Source organism: Bubalus kerabau, chromosome 10 (genome assembly GCF_029407905.1).
Source record: "Bubalus kerabau isolate K-KA32 ecotype Philippines breed swamp buffalo chromosome 10, PCC_UOA_SB_1v2, whole genome shotgun sequence".
Taxonomy (NCBI): domain Eukaryota; kingdom Metazoa; phylum Chordata; class Mammalia; order Artiodactyla; family Bovidae; genus Bubalus; species Bubalus kerabau.
In genome coordinates this window covers 93,892,556-93,914,333 of record NC_073633.1, presented here as the reverse complement: position 1 = coordinate 93,914,333, position 21,778 = coordinate 93,892,556, and the positions used below count along the sequence as shown (strand labels likewise).

The window sequence follows — 21,778 nt, the reverse complement described above, 5'->3', positions numbered from 1 at the left end:
GAAATTATTAATTCTTAAAAAATTGCTTCCCTGCACTATAATTAGTACCTACTTTACCTATTTTTACATGAGAGAAATAAACTAGCTGTCAGAAAGTGGGCCCCTGGCTTTTGACCTCTGCAGTTCAAGTAAAACATTCCCTCAGGGATTCTTGTCACCTGTGTCACTTACTACCTGTCGCTGAAAGACTGGTTTGAATGCAGAATAAGCAGAGGCTTGTTCAGCCATTTTTCTATATGGATATATGTACCCCCACATGGCCCCATTATTCGGCTTTTCAGAGAAAGCTTCTTTGTCATGGGGGCCAAAATCCTTTTATACAGTATATGCTGGAGTTTTATTTATTTTTTAGCTGCATTGTGCAGCTTATGGAATCTTAGTTCCCCAACCAAAGACTGAGCCCAGGCCCAAAAGCAGTGAAACCCCGAGTCTTAACCCCTGGACCACCAGGGAAGTCCCTGGTTTTGTCTTGAGACATTTGGGAAATGCTAGCTTTGCAGCTGGAGAAAGCAATGGCAACCGACTCCAGTACTCTTGCCTGGAAAATCCCATGGACAGGGGAACCTGGTAGGCTGCAGTTCATGGGGTCGCTACGGAGTCGGACACGACTGAGTGACTTCACTTTTACTTTTCACTTTCATGCATTGGAAGGAAATGGCACCCCATTCCAGTGTTCTTGCTTGAAGAATCCCAGGGACAGAGGAGCCTGGTGGGCTGCAGTCTATGGGGTCGCACAGAGTCGGACACGACTGGAGCGACTTAGCAGCAGCAGCTTTGCAGCCATCGCTTATTATAGCCTGTCTCTCACACGACCGATGAACTGCAAGCTCAGCTTTTACTCCTCTGCCCCTAATGTGGCTCTTATTTATTGGGATGGAGAAAAGGTTTGTTTGGTTTTTCCTGGCTCTAGTAGCACTTAGTTGTCTTTAACTTCATTCAAAAATTTTGTTAGATTGTATTGTGACAGGTGTTATATCAGTGTGCATTTTAATAAAATTATCAAAATTGCTGAATTTTTGTGTAGCTATTTAAAATATTGAAGATGGAAGAGAAAAAGAAAAACATTTTCTCCATATTGAGAAAAGAAAGTGGAAGTGTTAGTTGTTCAGTTGTGTCTGACTTGCAACCCTTGGACTGTATAGCCCACCAGGCTCCTCTCTGTCCATGGAATTTTCCAGGCAAGAATAGTGGAGTGGGTAGCCATTCCGTTCTCCAAGGGATCTTCCCAACCCAGGGATCAAACCCGGGTATCTTGCATTGCAGGCAGATTCTATGTTTAATAATTTAAGAAAGGTAAAATGCAGCTGAAACACACACAAAAATATTTGTATGGTGTATGGAGAAGGTACTTATCTATCAAAAGTGGTTTGTGAAGTTTCATGCTGGAGATTTTTCACCAGATAATGCTTTACCATCGGGGAGACCAGTTGAAGTTGATTAATGTGTCAAATCGAGACATTAATTGAGAACAACCAACATTATAGCATATTAAAAAGCAGAGACATTACTTTGCCAGCAAAGGTCCGTCTAGTCAGGGCTATGGTTTTTCCAGTGATCATGTATGGATGTGAGAGTTGGACTGTGAAGGAAGCTGAGTGCCAAAAAATTGATGCTTTTGAACTGTGGTGTTGGAGAAGACTCTTGAGAGTCCCTTGGACTGCAAGGAGATCCAACCAGTCCATCCTAAAGGAGATCGGTCTTGGGTGTTCTTTGGAAGGACTGATGCTGAAGCTGAAACTCCAATACTTTGGCCACCTCATGTGAAGAGTTGACTCATTGGAAAAGACCCTGATGCTGGGAGGGATTAGGGGCAGGAGGAGAAGGGAATGACAGAGGAAGGCTGGATGGCATCACTGACTTGATGGACGTGAGTCTGAGTGAACTCCAGGAGTTGGTGATGGACAGGGAGGCTTGGCATGCTGCAATTCATGGGGTCACAAAGAGTCGGACACAACCAAGCAACTGAACTGAACATTATATCACACAGGAGATAGCTAACATATTCAAAATATCCAGATAAAGCGTTGGAAATAACTTACATCTGCTTGGTTATGTTAATCACTTTGGTGTTTGGATTCCACATAAGTGAATAAAAACCTTCTTTACCATATTTCCACATGTGATTCTCTACTGAAATATAATGAAAAGTTCCATTTTTATAACAAGCTGTGATGGGCAATGAAAAGTGGATACTGTACAATAATGTTGGAACGAAAGAGATCATGGGGCAAGCGAAATGAACACCAAAGGCTTTGTTGGTCTTCATCCAATTAATTCCAACAAGTACTGCTTCCTCTTAGAGCAACTGAAAGCACTTGACAAAAAGCATCTGGAATTAGTCAACAGAAAGTGCATAATCTTCCGTCAGGATACTGCAAGACTGCATGTTTCTTTAATGACCAGGCCAAAACTGTTACAGCTTGGCTGGGAAGTTCTGATTCATCTGCCATATTCACCAGACATTGCACCTTTGGATTTCCATTTATTTCGAACTTTACAAAATTCTCTTAGTAGGAAAAATTCCAACTCCTGGAAGACTGTAAAAGGCATCTGGAACAGTTCTTTGCTCAAAATGATAGAAAGTTTAGGGAAGGTGGAATTATGAAGTTGCCTAAAAAATAGCAGAAGGTAGTGGAACAAAATGGTGAATATGTTCAGTAAAGTTCTTGGTGAAAATGAAAATGTTTTTTATTTTTAAGAATCTGCCTGCAATGCAGGAGACCCCAGTTTGATTTCTGGGTCAGTAAGTTTGGTGGCTCAGATGGTAAAGAATCCGCCTGTAGTGCTGGAGACCTGGGTTTGATCCCTGGGTTGGAAAGATCCCCTGGAGAAGGGAAAGGCTGCCCACTCCATTATTCTTGCCTGGAGAATCCCCATAGGCAGGAAAGCCTTGCGGGCCACAGTCCATGGTGTCACAAATAGTCGGACACAACTGAGTGACTAAGCACAGCACAGCACCCACTTCAGTATTCTTGGGCTTCATGGTGGCTCAGACGGTAAAGAATCCACCTGCAATGCGGGAGACCTGGGTTTGATCCCTGGGTTGGGGAGATCCCCTGGAAAAGGGTGTGGCAACCCATTCCAGTATTGTTGCTTGGAGAATCCCCAAGGACAGAGGAGCCTGGTGGGCTACAGTCCCCGGGTCGCAAAGAGGTGGACACGACTGACGAACTAAGCACACAGCACACAAAAGCTGAAGAAGTTGTTTGGCTCACCGAATATCTGAGTAGTGAACTTCCAGCTGTGACAGACGGGGCATCTGTGGATGTTTTCTCTTCAGTTCAGTTCAGTTCACTCACTCAGTCGTGTCCGATGCTTTACCATTGCAGGAGAGATGGTATCAGGTACCACAAATTCCTGAGAACTTTGTGACTTTACTTCAGCTTTATTTAAGGAGATTTTTATCTACTGTGAGGCTTATTTATTTAGTAGGCACTTGAGAGTCCAGTGTCCTAGAAGGCTGTTAATTTTAAAGTTTTATGTACTGTGGCGGATTCATTTTGATATTTGGCAAAACTAATACAATTATGTAAAATTTAAAAATAAAAAAAAATTAAAAAGTTTTATGTAGAGCCTTCTTTAGCAGCGAAAATCTTTTACAGAATAAGGCTTAAACTTTTAATATTTTTGATTAGCTATTTAAAAGATTAATTTGGGCTGGCACCAAGCCCAGATCTGAGGGCTGGAAGCTCAGTAGTTTGCGGACTGTTGTAAAACTCTGGTATAGTTTTCTTCTGTTTTGTTTACCAATTACCCTCAAGTAGACCTCATGTGGTCTGGTCACTCTGTTCTGAGCAGAACATTATGTCTTAATTAAAGCTCCACTGTGACTGTATTTTTTACAGACTTAGAATTTAGCATAACTTATAAGGGAGATCTTGAAAGTCTAAAGTCTTGATCATGGAAATTCATTTTGAGATTTTTTTAAAAACTCCCATCTAAGGAAGGAAACCTAAGATAGGTGTCTTTCTATAACCTACCTTTTAGTTTTTCTTATTTATAATTCTTCTTTGGATTAATTTCCTTTTGATCCTTGAAAATGAAAGGTTGTTGTTGAATCACACGAAAACACCGGGATTCTTGGCCCCCGGAGGAGAAGAATTCAATCCGGGGCCAGAGACGAGGCTTGATCGCTCAGAGCTTTTGTGTAATAAAGTTTTATTAAAGTATAAAGGAGATAGAGAAAGCTTCTGACATAGGCATCAGAAGGGGGCAGAAAGAGTACCCGCTTGCTAGTGTTAACAATGAAGTTGTATAATCCAAAGAATGTCTGGAGGTTGTAAAGACCTCATCAGACCTACTCCCATAATTTACATTTTAAGATAACACTGTCCTCAGGCAAGATACATCCTTGTAAAGACCAGGTCTACTCCCGTAATTAACATTTTAAGATAACAAAAGGTTGAATCCAAAGACTGTCCTTAGGCAGGATACATTATTGTTATATAATCCTAAGGAATGTGGAGAAAGAAAAAAAGTTTGTCCTTTCTTCCTCCTTGAAAATTCCAGACCCCTCTCTTCTTGGGGACCCCTAGACTCCCTATCAACCTGCCTAGGAACTGACTCTCAAAAATATGCAGAGAATGGAATCTTAATTTTGGAATTATTTTTCTTGGTTGAAATTGGAATTATAGGATTTTATGGCATTTCCCCTAGTACATTATGGGGCAGAGATGGAGCAGAGTACAATGTTTTTAAGGTTATTAGGAGGGAAAACCATTTATTGACAGAATTGTACAACTAAGTTTTATTTTTATGAGGTCTGCTTTACGAAGTTAAATTCTTTGACCCTACTTTTGTGCAATCATGTAGTTACTTGCAACCATTTTCTTAGAGCTCATGGGTCAAAGCTAAGTGATTTTTATCTGGTTGAGTTGTTTTAAAACAACGGAAAGAATGGATGCCTTCCCAAATGTTTTCCGTATCAGTTAATTCTGAATAACTGACCTCTCCTTCTAAAGTGCTCTTGTACTATGAAAAGAGAAGTTGTGCAGAGAAACTCAGTTAAACATATGGCATCTCACCATTCGTTGGCAGGACTTTGTGTCATTGTACCAGGATTTCGAGAACTTCTACACGAGGAATCTCTACATGAGGATCAGAGACAACTGGAACCGGCCCATCTGCAGTGTGCCTGGAGCCAGGGTGGACATTATGGAGAGACAGTCTCATGACTACAACTGGTCCTTCAAGTGAGTCTTGGTTGGGAAATTATTTCAGTGGATTTCTTCACCTCAGAAGATTTTCTGTTGCAGTTAGAGTATTCTGTCAAAGCAGGAGTAGAAGTATTGAGAGTGCAATACAGCATGATTAACTTTCTGCATGTTGTTCATTGTTTGGAGATTTTTTTAAAATGCATCTCTCTATGACATCTGCCACTGTTGGATTATAACTGAAAAAAAATTTGACTTACTGAAAAAAACACACACAAAGAAAAATCATCCTTTTTGTTGGGCCCTTTAGTAGAGTCAAGTGTCTGAATTTATTTATGGATATTTTGATTTCTCAGATGATTCAAGGAGTGTTTTTACTTAAATGGATTGAACTGTTTAGAAAACTAATTTTTTTAATTGGAGGGTAATTAGTTTCTGCCATACATCAACATAAATCAGCCATAGGTATATATATATATGTCCTCTCCCATTTGAACCCCCCTCCATCTCCCACCCATGCCAGCCCTCTGGGTTGTCACAGAACACAGATTAGAAAATTTTATATATTGATAAAATTTTGTTTATATTGTGCAAGCTTTTCATGGTTGTATGGTCATTATTATTACTTTTTTTTTTTTTTAAAGATAATACAAATAAAATGAAGGTGTCCTATGAGAACTAACCACTGTCCTTTTGCAAATCCACCTCCCCACAAATGCTCACTTCCTAGAGGTGACCATTATTATCAGTTGATTGTATATTATTCCTCCAGATATTTTCTGTGGCGTATGTATGTAGTGTATTACTGGGGTTGCACACAGTGTTTTGATTATGGGATCTTAATATAGAAAGTATTTTACATCTTGCTTTTTTGCTTGCTAACATATCAGTAACATCTTTCTTATGCCTATTCACAGCAAGCTCATTATTTGTAGTGGCTACTTAGTATTCTACAATATAGATACATATAATGTAGAACACATTGGGCTGCCTCATCCTATCTTAAAAACCCCAGATCTCTGAGTTAAGACAGCAGCAGTTAATTCTTTGTCTATACTTCATGACCATCTTAGACCGGTAAAGCCTCTGAACTGTGATCCTTATTCTGGGGTCCAGGGCTGACTGTGCTTCCACCGTGTGGAATGTCTCTGATCCATGTGCCCAAGAAAGGAACATGGTAGGTGAATTGTGTAGTAACTTGAAGGATCCTTAAGCGTATATCCTTTTATATGTGTGTAGGAATTGCTCAGTCAAAAATATGTATTGAGTTGGCCACAAAGTTCGTTCAAAAACGAACTTTGTGGCCAACCCAATGTATCTTTTGATAGGTAAGTACTGTCAAACTGCCCTCCAAAAGGAAAAGATACTCTTATCTACAACTTACGAAAGTGTCCTGGCCAACACTGAATATGGTCAGTTTTTTCTTTTTTTTTTTTTAATTAAAAAATTTTTCGGAGTCATGCTGCATGGCTTGTGGGATCTTAGAGTTTCCTGGCCAGGAATTGAACCCAGGCTACAGTGAAGGCGTCAAGTCCTAATCACTGGGCCGACCACCAGGGAGTTCCCACGATATAGTTAGTTTTTAAACTTCCGTATTGATAAGGGAAAATTGATACTTTGTTTTAATGTCCACCTTCCTAATTGGTAGTGAGTCTGAGCTGCTTTTCATGGAGACCATATTCTCTCTTAATTCCTACAGATGGTGCTTCCTTTTGTATTATCAATAAGTTTATTATCACATGTAAGTATTTGACTTGCTCCTGAATTTCATGAACTTTTATGCTGTTGAAATACAGGTACACAGGGAATGTAATTAAAGATGTTATAAACATGGGTTCCTACAACTATCTTGGATTTGCGAGGAACACTGGACCATGTCAGGAGGCAGCTGCCAAAGTCCTAGAGGAGTATGGAGTTGGAGTGTGCAGCACTCGGCAGGAAATTGGTAAGCGTAGGCTATTAGTTTGGTCAGCTCATGTTCTTAACTCTTTTTCTCAGGAGGGAAAAATACTGATACAGAGCTAGAATATGAACATCCAAATACATACTTTGCTGTGGAGTTTAGATCAAGTAAAGAATGCTTTATTTTTCTGAAGTGATGGATGATTTTAATGCTTCAGTGTGTTTTGAGTTATTTTTATCTTTTCCTTTATGTTTTACTACAGACTATCTGTAGAAAAGTTCCATTAGGTATTTGTTTCATTTATAGCTTTAATGTTGACTTTATTGGTTAAATGATAGTGGTTGAGAGAACTTTTTACTGGTATACTGAGCCCATGGGCAAATGAGGGTTAATCTGCTTCCATACTGGTAAATTGGGGCTAATAGTAATTCCTACCTTACAAGGCTCTTTCAATAATTAAATAGGCTAATTCATGTAAAGTGCTTATACCATGGTAAACCCTCAATAAATTTTAACTCTTTTATTATTATTACAAGTCTATAAAACATAAAAGCGAACAGGTGTCTACAAAGAGATTTAGTTTATTTAAGCTCAAAGGAAGAGTCTTAATTTTTCCATCTTGTTGAAGAGAACTGATAACCATAAAAGTTATAAGACAACTTTCTGGTTATTTATTCCTGTGGATCACCCCAAAACTTAGTAGGTTAAAGCAGTTGTTCATTATGGTTTCTCGTGGGTCTAGAGAATGGCAAGTGCCGCTGGGTCGTTCTTCCTTGGGATCCCCAGTGATGTGCTTAAGGGAGCCTTATGCAGTGATGACACAGAGTGACCACACCTTACATCTTTATGGCCCTTTATGAATTGCTCGAACATCTTATCTCTTTTGATCTTTATAACAATGTCATGAGGTAGATAGAGCAGATTTTATTATTGGTGTTAAACAGATAAGAAACAGAGGCCCAGAGAGGATGAATCACTTGCTTAAGCTTTAAAGAACACATAGCATCCTAATTCAGCAGTCTTCTCTCTCAGCATCGTTTCTCTTCTGCATGTAGCCAGTATCATTGATGAACGTTGTTCCTTATGGATTTGAGCACTGATTTAAAATCATAATACAAAGTTAGGGAATGTGTTCTTTAACTCACCTTTTGCTACGTAACAAACCATTCCAAAACTTAGTGGCTCAAAACAGAAACATATATTTATTTGCTTGTGATTCTGTCATTTGGAAAGAACTTGACATTTATCGCAGCTCCATGTGGGGTCAGCTGGGGTATTATGACTGAGGATAGTGTATCCATGATAGCGTCACTTGCATGTCTGGCACCTCAGCTGATGGTGAGCCCTGCCCCTTCCTTCCTTAGTCTCTAAGAGCCCTTCCCTGTCCACAGGATCTCTCTTTATCAAGGCTTTCTAGACCATTTTACATGGCAGCTGACTTCAAATGTATAAAAGCAGGTGCTGCCAGGCCTCTTGCGGCACAGACTTGGAACGAGCGTGTGTGAATAGGAAAGGGAGGCATTGTTGGCAACCCTCTTACAGAAATGCCACCACAGGCACTGCGTCTGACTTTATCCAACTAGTGTATCTTTATGAGCCTTGACTCTTCATGATGCTGACTCCTTCATTAGGCTTCAGTCTGAAAAGGTTATAACATAGGCTATGGTTTCTTTTTCTAAAGTAATGAGTAACTCTTAAATTTGAACTTTGGTGACATTGACTTCATTAACTTCTTCACACAGGAAACCTGGACAAGCATGAAGAACTAGAGAAGCTTGTGGCAAGTTTCTTGGGAGTAGAAGCTGCTATGGCATATGGCATGGGATTTGCAACAAATTCAATGAACATTCCTGCTCTTGTTAGCAAAGTAAGATTTAGTCTGTCACTTAGGAAAGCTCCCTCATGTATATCTTCTTTTGTTTTGTAAAACATTCGGGCAAGCCGGAAAAATTTTGTATAAGTGTATCCCGTGGAAACTTAACATCAGTTGAAGCTTTTTTACTGGAACCCATGATTTTTTTCTGTATTGCCTTTAGATGACTGTTTCTTTCTTTCGTTTTAAAGGAATTCTTATAAATAAAATCTCATAAAAGACTAAAATAATGGGAGAACGGATGTTTAGTTTGGAAATTATTAATCAGGTTGTTTCTTCTAGTAGAAAAATATGAAAGTATATAGATCCCTAATACTTGTTGTTACTGTAATGCACATTGTTCAGAGATATATGGGCAAAGTGTGTGTGTGTGTGTGTGTGTGTGTGTGTGTGTGCACGCACATAGAGCTTCCCAGGTGGCACTAGTGGTAAAGAACCTGCCTGCCAGTGCAGGAGATATGAGAGACTCAGGTTTGATCCCTGGGTCAGAAAGATTCCCTGTTGGAGGGCATGGCAACCCACTCCTGTATTCTTGCCTGGGGAATCTCCGTGGACAGAGGAGCCTGGCAGGCTATGGTCTATAGGGTCACAAAGAGTCAGACGTGACTGAAGTGACTTGGCACTTACATACACATACATACATATATATATATGCAAGAGAGAAGATTTAAACACAACTATATTGATGTCACATTAAACATAAACGGTTTGTATTTCTAATTAGAAGACGGATTGTCAAGTTAGATTAAAAAAATTTTTTTTAATTAAAGACACAGGCTAAAAGTAAAAGGATGGAAAAAGTTACAGCATCTAAACAATAATAACAATATGATTTATGTAATATTTAGTATATAATAAGCTAATATTTTATCCTATCAGTATTATAAACAAAGACTTCAGAGCAAACTGATACCTTTGCCATTGTGCATACTTTCCCTACTAAGATATAATTATTAGTGGTTTTAGCATTTTGTAGTTCGTCTAACTAAACCTTTCCCCTCAGATTCTTATCTTCCTCTCCTTGTGATTTTGCAGGGTTGCCTGATTCTGAGTGATGAACTGAACCATGCTTCACTGGTTCTGGGAGCCAGACTCTCAGGAGCAACCATTCGAGTCTTCAAACACAACAGTGAGTTTGTTGTGAAATCTACTCTGGCTTTAGGGTTTAGGATTGTTTGAATTAGTGGCAGTGGTAACAATTAGTTACATTAACAGTTGAAACTGTAAATGAAACTGAAGTACCAATACCTAAAATATAAGTTCTGGTCCTGTGTTTTAAAAGTTGCTATCTGAGTCAGACAGGTGCGGAGACACTTCTGGAAGTAACATCGCAATGGCTGCCCAAGGAGAACCCCAAGTTCAGTTCAGACTTGTTTTGGTTGGTGATGATGGTACTGGAAAAACGACATTCGTGAAGTGTCATCCGACTGGTGAATTTGAGAAGTGTGTAGCTACCTTGGGTGTTGAGGTCCATCCTCTTGTGTTCCATACCAACAGAGGACAGATTAAGTTCACTGTATGGGATACAGCTGGTCAGGAGAAATTTGGTGGACTGAGAGGTGGCTATTACATACAAGCTCAGTGTGCCATTATAATGTTTGACGTTACATCAAGAGTTACTTACAAGAATGTGCCTAACTGGCATAGAGATCTCGTACTACGAGTGTGTGAGAACATCCCAGTTGTGTTGTGTGGCAACAAAGTGGATATTAAGGACAGAAAGGTTAAGGCAAAGTCAGTTGTCTTCCACCGAAAGAAGAATCTTCAGAATGATGACGTTTCTGCCAAAAGTAGCTACAGCTTTGAAAGGCCCTTCCTCTGGCTTGCTAGAAAACTGATTGGAGACCCTAACTTGGAGTTTGTCGCCATGCCTGCTCTTGCCCCGCCAGAGGTGGTCATGGACCCAGCCTCGGCAGCACATAGTACGAGCGTGATTTAGAGGTTACTCAGACAACTGCTGTCCCGGATGAAGATGAGGACCTGTGAGAAAGCGAGGCTGGGGCCCAGCGTTGGAAGGCTAGTTTTATAGGCAACTGTCGTGTGATGTCAGCGGTGCAGCGTATTTGCCACTTTATTATATAGCTAAGCAGAACATGTGCTTAATCTTTGGATGCTGAAGGAGATGGATGGGCTTTGGAGTGAATGTGGCAGTTTAAAAAAAAATACCTTCATTCTTTGGACCTGCGTATTTAGGTGGTTTGGAACACAGTTGTTTCCTCCTTGAGTTTCAAATATAAGACTCTGTAGTCACATGACAGTATTGAGAGGTGCAGTCTTGTTTGTTGCTGTCGTTCGCATTCCTTTGCATTTAGAATCAGAATGAAGTTGTATTTCAAATATCTAAAAAAATAAATCAAAGTTACTATCTTTCTCATTAGAATAAAAATAAAGGCTAAAGGAAGCCTTTCGGTACAAAGTAAAACATTGTTCTTTTTCTGACTTTGAACTTTTTCATCTTGTTTATAAATCACTTGTTCAGTATGCATTTATACTAGATGCCTGTTTTGCCATAATATTGTGGGTATTGAAGTGAAATAAAGCAGGCTTCCTGATCTCCAGATCTCTTACTGGTTGCTAAAGAGACTGTAGACAAACCAGTAGTTAGAATACAACAGACAAATACTGAAATGCAGATATGAACAAGTGCCATAAAAGCAGAAAAAAGTGGCATTAAGCCAAGACTTTCTCCCTAAATGGAAATATCTTAGTGCATTATTAAAATAATTGTAATAAAAACGCATAGCTTTCCAGGTTAAAATGCTCTCGTGTAGCAAAGAGATATGACCAAACTGTTTAACATCATCTTTTACCAAAATATGTACACAAAGGTCTAAAAGACAGAAGAAGTCTTTTAGACAAATGTCAGACAAAAGTCTGAAAGAAGGTACACTCAAATACTAGATGTGTGCCTCTGGATGGAAGGTTTACGGATGGTAATAACCTTCCTTTCGTCTCTGTCTTTGTCTGAAATGCTTTACAATGAGAATGACACATACAGCATTTTGTTTTATGTAAATGGGATTTATGAAGCACCGTTGTATGACTTGTTATTTTCTTGAAGCACACTGGGAACTATGGCGGTACATGCGCCTGCCTCCTGTCAGAGCGAGGTGGCAGGCTGTGCTCTCGTTCAGTCCATCCTTCCATTGGAACATCCAGGCTGTTTCTGAGTTTCTCTGCTAGAAGCAGTTCCACCTACATTCATATTTTCCTCACTAATCTGATTAGTGCCTTAGGGTAAATTCCCAGCAGTCTTTAGAATGCATGGTTAAAATGATAGACATTTGCTATACTTTTCCAGATTGCCTCCAAGCACTGTACAGATTTTTACTCAACAACACCTGAAATCAAAAACAGTGACTGTTTCTACTTACAGGCCAACATGTATCATTTAAATTCTTTCCTAATCTAATAAGTCCAATAACATTAATTTTTATTTATTAGGTGTTGAGCAACTTTTTACACAGAGTTATTGTCTTTGTATTTCTTTGTAAATTGGTGATTTTCAAACTGTTTCTCTTTTTGCTGGTTATAAGAGCCCTTTGTGTTGCAGTATTTTTTATTTTTAACTTTGTTTTTAGTGTCCTGCCATGTGGACTTGCTGAAAGGTTGATGTCACATTTACTGTTTTACGACTTTTGTTTGGATTTTGTATGATGGCCTTTCTCATTCTCAGATTATTCTCTTACTTTTTCTTCTGGTCATTTTGTGGTATATTTTTTGTCTAAATCTCTAATTTACATGGGATTTGGAGAGTATGAGAAAAGTATTGAATTTTGTTTCCCAAGTAGATAATATGGTCAAGAATTCCATAGTTATTTTCTTTCATGTAAAATTTTAAATCAACATTTTATTTTTCTCTTCCTTTCTCTGTATAAACAGAGGAAACTAAAACAATGAGTCCATTTTTACTTGTCTTCTTCTAATTGCCACACATTGCCCTCTATGTGATCAGAGGGCAGCTTCAGATCATATTTTTTACTTTGTGGGAGCATCTCCTTTTTCTGGGTTAGATAGCAGATAAGATTGCTTTGCTATGAATAACTGAAAGTGTAAACAGTCAACTTTTGGCCATTTTATTTGTGTTTACAGTGTGTGTTTTTATTACCTTACTTCTCTTTTCTACCGGCTATTTTATAAAGAGAGCAAATCCGTGTGACTTTGTAACCCCTCCCTTCAGTGATGAACAGTAAAGAACCAGATTTATGACGAGGGTGTCTCCCACCCCTGATAAATATACCCTAAACTTCATGTTGCATACATTTTTGGGCGGAGGACTCTCAAGGCCTTGTTTCAGGACATATATGTTAAGTGTGAAGTCTGTAGTGGTAGTAACAGTGGTCTTCCAAGTGTTTATCTTTAACAGGAAAGTTATTCTTCTCCTTAATGGCAGTGCGCCCCAAGTGTTTCCTAGACCTGGTAATTGCCGTAACAGCAGAGCCGCAAGAACTTGGTTGTAGACAGACAGCTGGTCAAATCAAACATGGAACAGTCTCTACTGATTGCCAGGCTTGTTTAACATATAGATTCATGCCTGTCCAGACTGGTGTTATTTTTAACCACTACCAAGATAAAACTATGTAACAAGCTTTTATTGAATATATCCTAGGTGAAAGGAAATGGGATATGCACTTAGAAGTTTTTCTCCCATATTTGCTATTTAGAAGGTGTATGTGTTTATAGTAGTTTATTCTCATTTTCTTACTCAGCTTTCTTTATGCATTTACTTCTGAATGGCTCACTAGGATTAAAGATACATTTGATTGTTTAAATACAAAAAAAGCTAACTGAAATTTCATGAAAAAAATTGGTCATTTCATAAACATGCTAACCAACTAAGTCAACTTTACCACACTCATTTAATTGAGTTTCTGGTGTTTTTGAACACTTGTTACATTTTAAATGAGATTTTAATTCAAGTTATCAGTAACCTACCCATTTTGCCCCGTTTTTGTTCTGTCCGATTCTAATTATGTTAATGTCCTTTGCTATCTGAGACATGCTTCCTGAATAAGAAATGTATATTTGCATTTTAGGAATAAAGTTAGAAAAGAGGAAGATACTTTGTGCTGAAATTCTTTTTTGTGTGCTACAGATATGCAAAGCCTAGAGAAGCTGTTGAAAGATGCCATTGTTTATGGTCAGCCTCGGACACGAAGGCCCTGGAAGAAAATTCTAATCCTTGTGGAGGGAATATATAGGTAATCCTGCTATATTTATTCTGTCTGATTTGCCACATGAAGTCATAGAATTTTTAAGTTGAAGGGGACACTAATCTAGACCCCTCTGAAAACTAAGGAGACAGAGTTTCTGACTTGTTGAAATACCTGGGTCATCTTTATTCTTTTCATCATGCTATATATATCATCTCCAAGTCTCCTTTCTTTTTGGGTCCATTATTTTTCCACTGTTTGTATAGGGAGTTTACACATAAGGAAAAGAATTAGAATATGTTTTCTAATGTGTCAGAACAAATTACACGCCATATAATTTTAAGAAACATTTTATATTGTTTACCTGTTTGCAGCCTTTGTATTTATTCTCCCACCTCCTAATGTTTTTTATTCTTTTGTGTAACTTTAATTACACATGCAGTATATGCAAAGTCAAATGTTGCCTGTAATTACAAACTTTAGAAGGATCTGCTGTGACCTCTGTCCCTCTGTGGTGAATTAAGGTCACTTGTATTCTGGTGTTTGTTTTAAAAGATCCAATCTCCTTTCCTCTGGATATCTGCCTAGCCATGGCATTGTCTGTCATTGCCAGTTTAAAACCACAAGCAGCATTGTCAGATCATTTTTAAAAGCAATGAACTTATAATAATAAAGTGGCCACCTCCTGGTTTTGAGAGTTAAAAAGTCTCAGTGTGTGTGTGTATCTTCCCCTGTTTTGCCAGCATGGAGGGGTCTATTGTTCGCCTTCCTGAAGTGATTGCCCTGAAGAAGAAATACAAGGCGTACTTGTACCTAGATGAAGCTCACAGCATCGGGGCCCTGGGCCCTACAGGACGAGGCGTGGTGGACTACTTTGGCCTGGATCCTGAGGATGTGGATATCATGATGGGAACATTCACAAAAAGCTTTGGTGCTTCTGGAGGATACATCGGAGGCAAGAAGGTAAACGGGCCCTGACAATCGAGCAGTTAAGGTACACTAAGGCACTGGCTACTAGATTTAGGCTTTGAGGAGGTAGAGTCCCGAACTTGGATGTGGACATCCTAAATTTGTTTGTGGATCAGGCACCTGGTGCCAGCAGGCTTCAGACTTCAGCTCCCCTCTAAGTGCCTCTGATAAACCAAAGGTGGGTTCTGTTCATTGTTGTTTTCCTTTTGGAGCTTCGTTCTAAACTACATCCTGGTCTGAGGACAGAATACCCTCTTGTATGAAAGAGCACACAGGGTGCTGCCCGTTCGCACAGTCTTCTGTTGGGTCTGAGTTGTGCTCACTATTTCAGACATAGCAGGGATATCATGGGAGCCAGTGGGGACAGAAGACCAGTTTCTTCCCCTACCCTTGGACTCAAATGCGTCTTGGGTGAGCATCAAGACAGGAAGGAAAGAATTACTTTACTGGCTCTGGTGTACTGCAGGGCATTGTCTTTGCCAATCCAAAAACTACATAATGAACTCCGGGGTATTTGAAAATCAGTATAGCATGGTGGGAATGGTTGAGCCATGGAGACAGAATCCTAGGTTCGGGTTTGAGTATTTTCCTAACTTTGTGAGACCTTGGGCAAAGTACTTAATGTTTAAGTTTCCTTATCAGTAAAACAGAGATAAGTGTGCCTGGCTCACATTTGTAGTAAGGGCTTAACAAATAATACATGCCCGTGCTATAATGTGGAAATAACCTTGAAAGCATTATGTTAAAGAAGTCAAAAAAGCTCACCAGTTACAGTATTTCTTTTATATGATATATCCAGAATAGGCAAATCATAGAAGCAGAAATAGGTTAGTGGTTGCCGGGGCAAAGGAGATAGGGGAAGTGGAAAGTGACTACTAACGGATACGAGGTTTCTTTTTGAGGTAAAGAAAATGTTCTAAAATTAGATCGTGATGAAAGTGGGACAGCTCTGTGAATATACTGAAAGACACTGTATTACACACTGTGAAAAACGGAATACTACAGTATATGAGTTGTATATCAATAAAAGTTATTTTAAAAAATCTATACACAGTGTTAGGAAAAAACCACTGTATGTCAAGAATTTGTACACGGTACTCTAAATGTACTTAAATTCCTCTTTAAAATCTGACCCTGAGAATCTTAAAACAGGGACTTTCTCTTCATCATTGATTCCTTTTAGAGAAACCCCATTTTCACTGGTTTTGGTCAGGTTCGATAGATTTTTGCCCTAAATTTTTGTTATTAGGAAAAGACTATCTCAGGCTTACTTTGGAGAATTGATTGCTTTTTGGTAAGCTTTGTTGCTACACCAAAAGATAGAAAAATAATACTCTGGGAGAGCATCAAGATACAATATATTTACCTTTTTATATTGGGTTTTGTACAGTATTTTGTATTTTCGAAGTAACACACTACACTGTTTCCTGGTTGCATTTTGTGTTTCCTGGTTTGGATCTGAAACATAAGCTTCTTTGTATGCACATTTTATTTAAAGACTTAGTGAAGTTAAAAGGCATCAGAGAATAGGGATATATAATTGATTGTTTGGAAATTTTTCTTACTAGCAGACAAGTTTTTTTTTCATTCAGTGAGATAGCTTTAATGTTCTTACAAAAAAAACAGTAAATTTCTGTTTAATTTCTGGCACATTTATATCATTTTATAAATCTCTGTGTATCTGGAGGATGTTTAATGTCTTTAAAATTGATATTAGAGAACTGTCTTTCTCTTACTCAGGAATGTAAGGATGGGCTTTGCAGGCATGGGGTAAGATGCAGATGATATTTTCTGTAATACTTAGAAGTAAGTCATATCTAAAAGCAATCCAAACACTTTCTTGTTTAATTTAGGATTGTAGATCTGTTTATAATATTAAATGATATGTTCTCTAAATTGAGGTTTTTTTTAAAACTAGTTTTTCATCCTTCCATGTTGTGGTATGTTTAAAAAACAAAACAGGAAATTCCCCAATGGTTCAGTGGTTAGGACTCCACGCTTTCACTGCTGAGGGTGTGGGTTCGGTCCCTGGTTGGGGAGCTAAGATCCCACAAGCTGTGCAGGATGGCCAAAATAACAAACAGAACAAAGCCTAAGGGCGTTGCATGTTGCTGTGTAGTCACTCAGTCACGTCCAACTCTTGGCAACCCTGTGGTCTGCAGCGCGCCAGGCTTCCCTGCCCTTCACTATCTCCCAGAATTTATGCTCAAACTCATGTTCATTGAGTTGGTAATGCCATCCAACCATCTCATCCTCTGTTGCCCCCTTTTCCTCCTGCCCTCAATCTTTCCCAGCATCAGGGTCTCTTCCAGTGAGTTGTCTGTACGCATCAGGTGGCCAAAATATTGAAGCTTCAACTTCAGCATCAGTCCTTCCAATGAATATTCAGGACTGACTTCCTTTAGGATGGACTCGTTTGATCTCCTCGGTATCCAAGGGACTCTCAAGAGTCTTCTCCAGCACTACAGTTTGAAAGCATCAATTCTTTGGCAATCAGCCCTCTTTGTAGTCTAACTCACATCCATACATGACTATTGGAAAAACCATAGCTTTGACTATACTGACCTTTGTTGGCAAAGTGATGTCTCTGCTTTTTAATATGCTTTCTATGTTTTTCGTAGCTTTTCTTCCAAGGAGCAAGCGCTTGTTAATTTCATGGCTGCAGTCACTGTCCGCAATGATTTTGGAGCCCAAGAAAATAAAATCTGCCACTGTTTCCATTTTTTCCCCCATCTATTTGCCATGAAATGATGGGACCAGATGCCATGATCTTGTTTTCTGAATGTTGAGCTTTAAGCCAACTTTTTCACTCTACTCTTTCACTTTCATCAAGAGGCCCTTTAGTTCTTCACTTTCTGCCATAAGTGTGTCATCTGCATGTCTGAGGGTATTGATATTTCTCCCAGCAATCTTGATTCCGGCTTATGCTTCCCCCAGCCCTGCATTTCACATGCTGTACTCTGCATATAAGTTAAATAAGCCGGGTGACAACATACAGCCTTGACGTACTCCTTTCCCAATTTAGAACCAGTCTGTTGTTTCATGTCCAGTTCTAGCTGTTGCTTCTTGACCTGCACACGGGTTTCTCAGGAGGCAGGTAAGGTGGTAGTCCCACCTCTTTAAGAATTTTCCACATTCCAACAAATGCGGATCCTTTTGTTGTGATCCACACAGTCAGAGGGTTTAGCGTAGTCAGTGAAGCAGAGGTAGATGTTCTTTTAGAACTCTCTTGCTTTTTTTCTAACCCATTTGTTGGCTGACAGTGTGCTCTGCCCATGTTGGTGGGCCTTGTGTCTCAGACTGACGTCCCCAGTCGGGGCTGTTGAAGGGAGGAGGCTTCCTTCACCTGGGCGGAAGGCGGAGAGGTTGCCAGTGTGCCCACCACGGCCTCTAATGACTTGCCTCTGTGCCATCCCCAGGCGCTGATCGACTACCTGAGGACGCATTCCCACAGCGCGGTGTACGCCGCGTCACTGTCCCCGCCTGTGGCGGAGCAGATCATCACTGCCATGAAGTGCATCATGGGACAGGATGGCACCACCCTCGGTAAGGCCTGCTTTCCCTGGAAAGTTTCCTGGACTCAGTTAGTACTCAGCCGCCAGACGTGCTCTGTTTTCTTGAGGTTTTTTCCAAAAATGAGGAGTCAGGCATACTTCTGGGCAGAGCTGATGGGTGTGTGAGGTCTTGGTGTCTATGGCCACTTTTCAGTGTGGCTGCACGTGCCCGGACAACTAGCCTGGCTCACTGTAGCCAGGCTCAGCTGACTCCCAGGCTATGGCTGTCTTGTCTATAGATGGTGAGGCTTTAATCTCACTGTCCTACGTATTCACGGTAAGTCTTAGGTGATAAGTCTTCAGGGTCTTGAATTGTATAATTTCATGTGAAGGTGTAAATAATTCACTGGGTAGTGATGTTTCATTTCCATAGTATGTAAAAGCTGCTGTTTCCATGAATTAGTGTCCTTTATTTAATGCCTTTTAAATGATTTTCTACTTTAACATACAATAATTAATAAAGGTCATCCTGAATCTATTTATTCTGTCCTTGGTAGGATTTGTAGTCCACACTAGATGCCCTGACTTAAAACATCCTCAGGTGAACAGTGTTCACCTCCTGATACTTGACTTTTATTTTGTATCACTAGAGGGCAGCGTTGACCATAGAAACATTATAATAAAAGAGGCGCAATGGGGGTTTTTGTTTTTTCACTTTGAGAAGAATCTCCATTGTGAGTATGAGAGATACATTTGCTTGTTGCTTTTTTAATGCTTCTAAAATCAGTTTTACTCTTGTAAAACGTTATCAGCCTTGATAATCTCCAGTCTTCAGCTGTGTAATATTTTGTGGTACAATTGATCTGGCTTGCATTGAGAAACAGGAAGAAAGTAGTGCATCTCATTTCCATTGATTTGAGCCTGTTTTCAGAATTTCTGTAAATCAGAATTTCACTGTAATATTTTTTCTTCTCTGTGGTACATACATTGTTAGCTCTTGAAAGTGTTGATCATTTTCAGCTTCATAAACTGATTCCTTGGGGAAGAAAGTAATTCAGTAATGTTGTGAACACTGCGTGTAGCTTTGTGAAAAGCTCCCTGTTAATAGAACTACAGTGTTACCTTCTTTCTTTCTTATAAGGTATTGCTGGAAATAGTGTGCTTTGACCTGAGTATACATATGTGCTCATATATGTAAGTGTATGTGTGTCTATGCTCAGACAGGTATATGTATATACATAGCTATTATTTATCTAGTTATTTGATCTAGGTTTAGATGACTAAAAAATGAATGTTAACAGTTATCAAAGTTACCTTGGATTATGTCTCTGCCCGATCCTAGAGCATGGATCCGAGTGATGTGTGACCTCTGGATAAATGACTCATCTGTGCTAAATGATGAAGTCCAGGCTCTACTGGTAGAGAGAAAATGAAATGTGATAATTAGATATAGGCTTCGGGTTAGCACTTGTTTTCCAGTTTATCTGTTGCCTCTGTAACCACCCTCCAAGCTTAGTGGTGTGACACAGCAGCTATCTTAACTATGCTCACAGATTCTGTGGGTCAGGAGTTCAGTCAGGGACGGCTTGTCTTTGCTCCACAGTGTCTGGGTTGAACTTGGAAGACTGATGGCTGGGGGCTGGGAACACCTGGAGACTTCTTCCCTCACACATCACCTGGGCTGGCATGACTTGAAGGTTGGACTCAGCTGAGCTATCCTCTCCATGTGGTGTGAGTCCTCATGGCCTGGTGACCAGATAGGATGCTGCAGAGAGCATGCATTCCCAAAGGACGTGCTGAGACCCCCCCCCCCCCCCACAATGTTCTCTGATCTGCAGTTAAGAGCACGTCATCAAGGCCAGTCCTGATTGCAGGGCGCAGGGGACCAGACTCCACCTCAAGTGGGAAGCAGGTTGAAGAATTTGTGGCCATTTTTAAAACTTGCCACCACCAGCTTTTAGATAATATATTTAAAAATTAGTCCCTAAAACTTCTAATTAGTATGACAGACTTCTGTTGGCTACATTGTTTCTCTCAAAATATAGGATAATAAAATTCTAACCAAAAGTAGTTAGATTTTTTTTTTTTTGCCACTCCATGGACTGTAGCCCAACAGGTTTCTCTGTCCATGGAATTTCTCCATGCAAGAGAATTCTCCACTGGAGTGGATAGCCATTCCCTTCTCCAGGGGATCTTCTCGACCCAGGGATCAAACTCAGATCTCCTGCATCACAGGCAGATTCTTAACTGTCTGGGCCACCAGGGAAGCCCCAGTAAAAAATACCATTTCTTATACAGCCTGCTACCTCATCCTATTTAAGTTTGGCCTGATTTTTTTTTTAGATTTGAGTGCGTTAGGGTAATACTTTTATGGCATTATTGAACGCATCTTTTCATTGTCCTTGAAGAAGAAAAGGTGGAATCTGGCAGTAGCCTTTTCACTGTGCTTTAAGGTAACCTTTAAAAAAGACGTATCTGCAATTAATTACCTGATGTGATTTTATAATAGAAGTCACCTGCCTTGAGAGAAACTTAATCTCATGTGTTCAGAACATTGAATCCTATTAACTCTGCAAACATTGAGTATCTCACTACATATTAATATTAGACTCTGTAAATCAGAATCCGTAGACAGTGGACATCCAAGCAGATCGCTTGAATGAGCTGTGTACTTGGGGGTCACTGGGGATGTAGAGAGAAGGCAATGGCACCCCACTCCAGTACTCCTGCCTGGAAAATCCCATGGATGGAGGAGTCTGGTAGGCTCCAGTCCATGGGGTCGCTAAGAGTCAGGCACGACTGAGCAACTTCACTTTCACTTTTCACTTTCCTGCATTGGAGAAGGAAATGGCAACCCACTCCAGTATTCTTGCCTGGAGAATCCCAGGGACAGAGGAGCCTAGTGGGCTGCCATCTATGGGGTCGCACAGAATCGGACACGACTGAAGCGACTTAGCAGCAGCAGCAGGGGATGTAGAGGATAGTGGGCTGTTGTATTAATCCCAGAGATTACCATGTCGTAGAGAAATGGAAGTTTTATTAATCATTCACCAAATACTTGTGTGCCCACAGTGTGTGGCAGGTGCTGTTTCTAGGCACTCCTGATTCATCAAATAATAAAATACCCCCTGATTCCTGCCTTCTGGGGTTCTAATAAGGGAAATAAATTACACAGTTGCCAAAAAGTGGTAAGTACTCTGGAAAGAAGGAGGAAAGTATATGTTGGATTCTGG

General features: G+C 39.9%; 2 protein-coding genes across 2 annotated transcripts in view; both read left to right on the top strand.

Annotated features, from left to right (window-relative positions):
• SPTLC2 (serine palmitoyltransferase long chain base subunit 2) overlaps positions 1–21,778 on the top strand; it is a 96,777-nt gene that overhangs the window by 35,510 nt on the left and 39,489 nt on the right. The window contains exons 3-9 of the mRNA XM_055538756.1: positions 5,038–5,192; positions 6,950–7,098; positions 8,799–8,923; positions 9,965–10,058; positions 14,025–14,130; positions 14,826–15,045; positions 18,471–18,597. Coding sequence (XP_055394731.1) covers positions 5,038–5,192; positions 6,950–7,098; positions 8,799–8,923; positions 9,965–10,058; positions 14,025–14,130; positions 14,826–15,045; positions 18,471–18,597 — 976 coding nt within the window. The remainder of the gene's footprint in view (positions 1–5,037; positions 5,193–6,949; positions 7,099–8,798; positions 8,924–9,964; positions 10,059–14,024; positions 14,131–14,825; positions 15,046–18,470; positions 18,598–21,778) is intronic.
• On the top strand, positions 10,085–14,017 carry LOC129621852 (GTP-binding nuclear protein Ran-like). Its single transcript, XM_055538757.1, has one exon. It carries the CDS (start codon positions 10,263–10,265, stop codon positions 10,866–10,868), a length of 606 nt encoding a protein of 201 aa, XP_055394732.1. The 5' UTR covers positions 10,085–10,262; the 3' UTR covers positions 10,869–14,017.